This window comes from Lepidochelys kempii, chromosome 1 (genome assembly GCF_965140265.1).
Source record: "Lepidochelys kempii isolate rLepKem1 chromosome 1, rLepKem1.hap2, whole genome shotgun sequence".
NCBI classification, from domain to species: Eukaryota; Metazoa; Chordata; order Testudines; family Cheloniidae; genus Lepidochelys; species Lepidochelys kempii.
Window position 1 is genome coordinate 218,567,433 of NC_133256.1, and position 6,816 is coordinate 218,574,248.

The 6,816-nt window shown below is 41.4% G+C and overlaps 1 protein-coding gene across 1 annotated transcript; it reads left to right on the forward strand.

Moving 5' to 3' along the window:
* Positions 1 to 2,213: 2,213 nt before the first annotated feature.
* Positions 2,214 to 6,022, forward strand: FGF6 (fibroblast growth factor 6). The gene is made up of 3 exons (XM_073329435.1): positions 2,214 to 2,553; positions 3,446 to 3,549; positions 5,846 to 6,022. The coding sequence occupies exons 1-3, from the start codon at positions 2,214 to 2,216 to the stop codon at positions 6,020 to 6,022; spliced, it is 621 nt and encodes a 206-aa protein (XP_073185536.1).
* Positions 6,023 to 6,816: the final 794 nt, after the last annotated feature.

A 6,816-nucleotide genomic window follows, 5' to 3' on the forward strand; every position in this document is an offset into this window, starting at 1 on the left:
TTGAAAATGGATCTGTATTGCTGTGTTCCAAAGATGCTTTATTTTCCAATATTGTACTGAAATACTGTCATCTAAGACCATTGTTGGAGAGTGGCAACTGGTCTTGGGCCTTAAGATCTCAAGGAAGTAAAGGCTGATTCAGGTAAATTTTCCACCAGCTTGGTATGGGTAGAATTTAAGTGCTATTCTGGTGGCTTCTCTCCCAACAGGAGTATAATTCCTCTCCAGTTTCTCAGGGTACAAGACTCAACTTCTCACTGCGGTCTAGCAAACCACCTGAGATCACAGCCCCTTCTCCAGTAAGAGAGACATCACAAGGCAAGATTAGAAGTAAAGCAGAGTCAAAGGCACCCTCTACAGAAGACAGAGTGTTTAGCTGCTTTAGCTACTTCTTGGCATTTTCCTGACCAGTCCCAATGTTTACCTTTCTATACAAGTTCGGTCAGGCTGTAATGTCATGCTTTTCTGTGATGCTATAATTTTCTAGACTATTTTACTAATGCCAGGAAATCTGCACAATCCAGTGACCAAAAACCCCTATATAGGAGTTGTTCAGGGCCCACGCTTCAATTCCTGCCTTAGCCGCAGTGGGGGCACTGAGAGGCAGTAGGCCTTGCCCATCAGCTGGGGTACATGTAAGTTTCATCCCTCGACTCAGTGTGGGAGGAGAGGTGGGGGGAGTTACCTGCATAACACTTTATTCAGGCAAGTGACCTAGCCCTTCTGGACCAGATCTTCAGCCCCTCTTAAGCTTAAAGTGGACTAAAAGCTGCTTTAAGGGAGCACCTCAAGGTTCCCTTAGTGAAGGGGAATCCTCAGCTGGCATAACCAGTCCTGTGCAATCTGCTCCTGGCACAGCCTCTTCCCTTGGGCAGGGAGCCTTCCAGGGTGGGTGGGGGCGCTAGGGCTTGAGCGCAATGCACTCCACTGATTCTGCCAGCATAGTTTCAGAGTAACAGCCGTGTTAGTCTGTATTCGCAAAAAGAAAAGGAGGACTTGTGGCACCTTAGAGACTAACCAATTTATTAGAGCATAAGCTTTCGTGAGCTACAGCTCACTTCTTCAGATGCATATCGTGACCCTTTGGTAGTTATTTGCCAGAGAAAGTTGGAGATGCCCTGATGGTTCTCTAGCTTGTTGCAGGGGCCTGTTCAGCCACAGACTGCCTCCAGAACTGGGGGCAGGGGACAGAAAGGTGGTGGAAAGCCACCTATGTCTCATCCCCTTCTCCAACAAGTGCACTGAGTGCTGCTCCGCAGCACCTGAGGATTTGGCCCACAGCGTCTGTATTTTTACCCCTGTATAAAATAGGGAGAACAATCACCATGAGCAAAATCCAAATCATACTTTAAGATCCCACGGGCACATGGAGCTTGGTAAGGAAATATCATTCTCTGCATTTTAGAGGCAAGAAAACAGAGGCTCGGAGACGTTCAGTGACGTACCTGGGAGTCGCAGTAAATCCACCCCCACAAATGGAAGTTACCTTACAGACACAGGTCTGCTATTTGCACTCAGATGATTCAGGGTGAGATGCCTTGGATTTGTTAGGTGCTTAAAGAAATACAAACATAGCCATTTATTACCTATTCTCCCAAACGTTGCCTTGATCTACCTGAGCTATCCTATTGTAAATTCAATGAATGTCCTGCGGAGGAAGTGGCTGGCAAGGTTTCTGTTACTCCCTAGTCCACAACTGTTTTTGCACCTTCTGTTCTAAATAAGGAAGCCTGCAAGATATCTGACTATCCAACCAATTTGTCCTCTTTGCATTCAGCAACCCCTGCCGACCATCCAACGAAACTTCATTCCTGCCTCATATATTGGATGACAGCATTCGTCCAACCTCAGCCAGCCCAGGAGAAGAAAGTAGGTTAGTGTTACAGCCATGGTGAGTTTACCTTTGGCAAGCTGTTGATGTCACAGTGATGCTGCAGGGTAGAACAGCCTCCAAACTATAAAGATAGGTCAATCCAGTATATTGAGGCTGCCCACCAGACAGCAGGAGCTACAAAACATGGTCCCCACCAGTGAGAGTTCTGCTGGCCTGTCTCTGTTCCCAACCCAACTGCTCTCAGGCTTTAATTTCATGTCAGCAATCTTCATCTGCCTTCCAAAAATAAGCCTGTGCCACCATGCGGAAGGGAGAAAAACAAGAAGGGCGGTATTTTTAGGGCCATTAATTCTGACCACGTGCCCGAGAGGTGAACCGGATGGCCATTGCACAAAGACTTCTCATCACTATGTCCTGTGAAGCCAGCGTTCACTGGACGTTGCCTGCTTTTGTTCTCTTGGGTTTTCTGGCTGGGATTGTTTCATCGTATCCAGTTGTAAGCAGAACTAATGGCACATTGCTGGAGAGAGGATGGGAGTCTCTGTTGTCCAGGTCCATTGCTGGGATGTCAGGAGAGAAATCAGATGTGAACTGGGAGAGTGACTATTTGCTAGGAATCAAGAGGCAGCGGAGGCTTTACTGCAATGTGGGCATCGGGTTTCACCTTCAAATCCTCCCAGATGGAAGGATAAGCGGTGTTCATAATGAAAACCAATACAGTGAGTTGCATCAAGAAATGAAATAGAATAGATGTCACTTAATTGCGGTGATCTCTAGTAATTACCCTGCGTAGGACACAAATGTTACTGCTTGATATTCTTAGTCTAAACTACATCTGTTGCCTTTTAAAAGTCTCCAGGATCAATCAGCACTAGAAACCTCCAGGCTGAAACATGTCATGAATGCTTGGACAAAATTAGATACCAACTTATTTTTACTCTGCTTTACTTTACAGAGTAGAAAAGACTAACCAGTTTGCAAACTTTTTTTCTGATGCATTTTTTCACTCATGCATTTTTGCTCAGTATTTGAATCTTGAGGTTTTCAATTCACTCAGCATATTAGCATGACTTCTGAATAGCAGTTTGCTAGCAGTTTAAGGACGTGAAGGATTTGAAAGGGCACAACTAATCCACATTTATTAGCATTGCCATTGTTTTTAATCTGCAAGATTAAAAGAAATGTATTTTTAACTATTTATTTGAATTTCTTGTAAAGTGCAATTTACAAAACCATTTGCAACTAAAAGATTATGGTGAGTTTCATGACGCAACCCCCCCATTTCTTGTGGCAAGAATGACAGTATTGAACAGTCAATGGCTATGATTAACTAATTAGGAATTATTCCTAAATTCTATAGGACTTTATAGTTTAACAGGGATGAAACCAACAGGATTCTATAGCAAGTGAATAGGATTTTATAAATGTTATTCTAAAAACCTACAGAATTTAATAAAGAATGTGATACCCTGTATATTTTTGGAATTTCATAGTAGGGATAATAGGAAGATTTTAAGTTCTGTAGGACATTCTCATAAGGGTTTTAATAATTATATTGTTAATTTCCTTTGACTGAGCATTATAAGAGTAAACTTTTTTCTGTTTATTTAGGTCTTTTAGAAATATCAACTGTGGAGCGAGGTGTTGTTAGCCTGTTTGGGGTGAAAAGTGCTCTCTTTGTAGCAATGAACAACAAAGGGAGGTTATATGGAACGGTGAGTACAAGTGCAAGTTTATTTTTCAAGTCTTAAACATTGGACGTGACACTATTATTAAGAAGTCTTGGGTATCTTTTTCCCTCCATTTAAAAACTGAGATCACAAGTGGAGAAAACAGTCTTTCAATTATTGCAGTGAGCCTTCTGGACATACTGTCATCCAAGATAGTCAGTGCAGCAACTGGCATGATGTCCGTGATGGTTACTGTAAAGCATTTCAGCATGATTGTACAAGGGGCACCTCAGAAATATGAATATGTCAAAAAAGGGGCAATGATCAATAAATGACTTTTCTGTCTACATGTCTTGCAAACCCTTTCTAGCACAGGTAAGCCTTGTTTTGTCAAGAGTTCTGTTAGGGTAGGAGAGAGGGCACACATTTTCCTGGGCAAAAATCCATTGCAGAGGGTGGGGACCACTGGTGAGTAAGAAAAACCCCATGAGATTCCTCAACTGGAGTTGCTTTCAAAGTTCTTTTACATGGGGAAAACCTGGTTGGACTCACAGAATAAGCAGGAAGTTTGGTCCCAGAATCCACAAATACCGAGGGACACATGGACATCAGGAAATCTCCCAGAAGCCTGCTTTATAGCATCAGGCCCAAAGGGGGAAAAAAAATACTCATTGCCACTAACAACATTGTTCATCATTATATAATTGGTTGAACAGCCGAAGAGTTGTGACAGGGGTTAGTGATTGCTGAATGCAGTTTAACTTTCACATCCAGTGTTCCAGTTTTCCTGTCTTAAACTATTTTTTGTTTTGAAATTTAAGATAATTATAGTTTAAAAAAAAAGGGATCAAATTGGAAACAAAGTATTTCAGCTGACCCAAACAAAAGGTGTTTCTTTTAATTTTCAGTTTGTGAATATTTTTCAAACTTCACCCACTTGTCCTGATCCAGGAGGGAAAACTGTTCTGATATCTGGAAAATTTGGAGGGGACAGGAAAACCTTTTCCCTATCCAGCTCTAATGAATGGTCTAGCTCCAAATAAAGAATAGAGTTTGCTGAAAATTTCTTTTGTGCACAAACAACTGAGTTGTTTCCTTGGAAAAAGTTGTCACTTCAAGAAAACTTTTTGGTTCTTTAAATAAAACATTAAACGATGGCCAGATCCTGGAACCTTTACTGACATGAACGATTCTTAAACATGCAAATAATCCCAATAGGACAACTCAAGACCACAAAGCAGTAATGTACGTACACACACACACACACACCTTTAAGCATGCAAATAGTACCATGTGCTGGATTGAGACCTGTTTAGAGACTGCTGGATCAGGCCTGCCCCAGAGTCCTGCCTCTTTTTCCCTCCTACCCCCCCCCTTTTTTTAAACTGTTTCAATTCAACCCCACTAAAAAACTTTTAAAAGACAATTTAGAAAATAATAATAGTTGAATATTTTCCATTGCAAAACCATCCTTGGTTAAAACCTGTGAGACTTTGGATAGATTTGTTCCAAAAATATCTGATCAGAAAAGCATGAACTGAAAACATTACAGCATCAGTGTTAGTGGCATTACATATACAGGACATTTGATCTCATGGAATCATTTTCGTTTGTCCTTTCACACAATAATGCAGCCGCTTTTGCCAACCAAACATTTTGATGTCTGTTTGCATGTGTACTTATTACAGTATGTGAAGTAATAAAAAGTTCCCCATGCAAATATATGGAAGCCAATTCCTCAGATTTAAGTGACCCAGCATGCAAAACATACAAGCACTCTCATAACTGAGAACTCTTAGGTGGTGTGTTTGATCCTGTACAATTTAAATCAGATTTTTAAAAAAAAGGATTTAGAACCAATTTGGGATCTGATCCTGCAAAACCCTTATTAAACCACATAGTTCTCACTCAGTGGGACTGTTCATGTGAAAAAGGGTTGCAGGATTTCTGGCAGGTAACATTATTCCTCTATAAATGACAAATAATTTTTTGTGGGGTGGGCGGGGGGGGAATAAATCCATGTCATGTATACAGCAAATTAGTGTGACAATGGTGCAAAGAATGATTTACAGAGACAATTAAGAAATCCCTGATTTAGTATGAATTAACTTGTTAATGGGGGTCAAGAAGCACATAGTCCATTATCTGAACAGATGGCATTAGCGTGCATCTGACACTGAATAGTGCTGAAGGAGTTTTATTGTTGGACACAGACGCTACGGCACCACCTGTTGCATACCACAACAGGTTCTTCTGCTGCACAAATAAGAAGAAGAAAAATCACTTGGGTCTTTTAAAAGTATTTATGGCAACTGCTTTGTTCCTTTTGTTTTTCCTCCAGGCAATTTTTCAGGATGAATGCAAATTCAAAGAAACCCTGCTGCCCAATAACTACAATGCATATGAATCTAGTGCTTACCAAGGGGCTTACATAGCGCTCAGCAAACACGGGAGGGTGAAAAAAGGAAACAAAGTCTCTCCTGCGATGACAGTGACACATTTTTTGCCCAGAATATGAAAACAAATACAACATATTAAACCACAGGAAAAAATATCTATTTCGTTTTGCACATGTGAATAATCTCCCAGGTAAAGTATTTATGCCGTTTGTGGATATATGTATATTTGGATAGAGAAGTTTGTATTAGATCCATTACACAGTATATGCTGCTGCTCTTGTACTCAGTGTACACAAATTACGTCTGGGTGAACGCACCTGAACTGGTGCTATACAGAGAGAGAGAAAAAAAATGCAACCCTGACTGAAGGGCAACAAGTATCTGGAACTTGTAGAGCAGCCACAGATACTTTTTGTTGTTGTTGTTTGATTTTAAATTACCTCACATAGTAGCCTTTTGATTGAGAGTTTTTATCAATACATACAATGGGCCAAATCCTCAGCTGGATGGACTTCAATGGAGCTACACCAGTTTACACCATCTGAGGATCTCCCCTAACCCCCATATAAATAGTGCTGAATCCCAAAGTCCTCACTCAGTTTTACTCACTAGGGCCCACAAATGGTTCCACGTGAGCAAACTTGTTTGCCGACAAAATCCCACTGAAGTCAGTGGTGACTCCACAAGGGCCTAAGGCTCCGCCCACGTGGACGTCTCTGCAGGATGAGAAACAAAAGTCAGTTTGCCTGAACCCTGCTCTTCATTTAAAATTTAGATTGACCTAGTTATATTGCTGGGGGTGGGGGGGGAAAGGTGTGAAAAATTCACACACCCCTGAGCACCGTTGTTATCCCAGCCTCTAACCCCTGCTGAAGATGTGGCTAGGTTGACGGAAGAATTCTTTCATCATCTT

Bases quoted from the DNA above. Each gene is read 5' to 3' on its own strand.
- FGF6 (XM_073329435.1), top strand. From the start codon at position 2,214: ATGGCCATTGCACAAAGACTTCTCATCACTATGTCCTGTGAAGCCAGC. The intron at 2,554-3,445 runs GTGAGTTGCATC...CTGTTTATTTAG, and splicing joins TCATAATGAAAACCAATACA to GTCTTTTAGAAATATCAACT. The intron at 3,550-5,845 runs GTGAGTACAAGT...TTTTTCCTCCAG, and splicing joins AAGGGAGGTTATATGGAACG to GCAATTTTTCAGGATGAATG.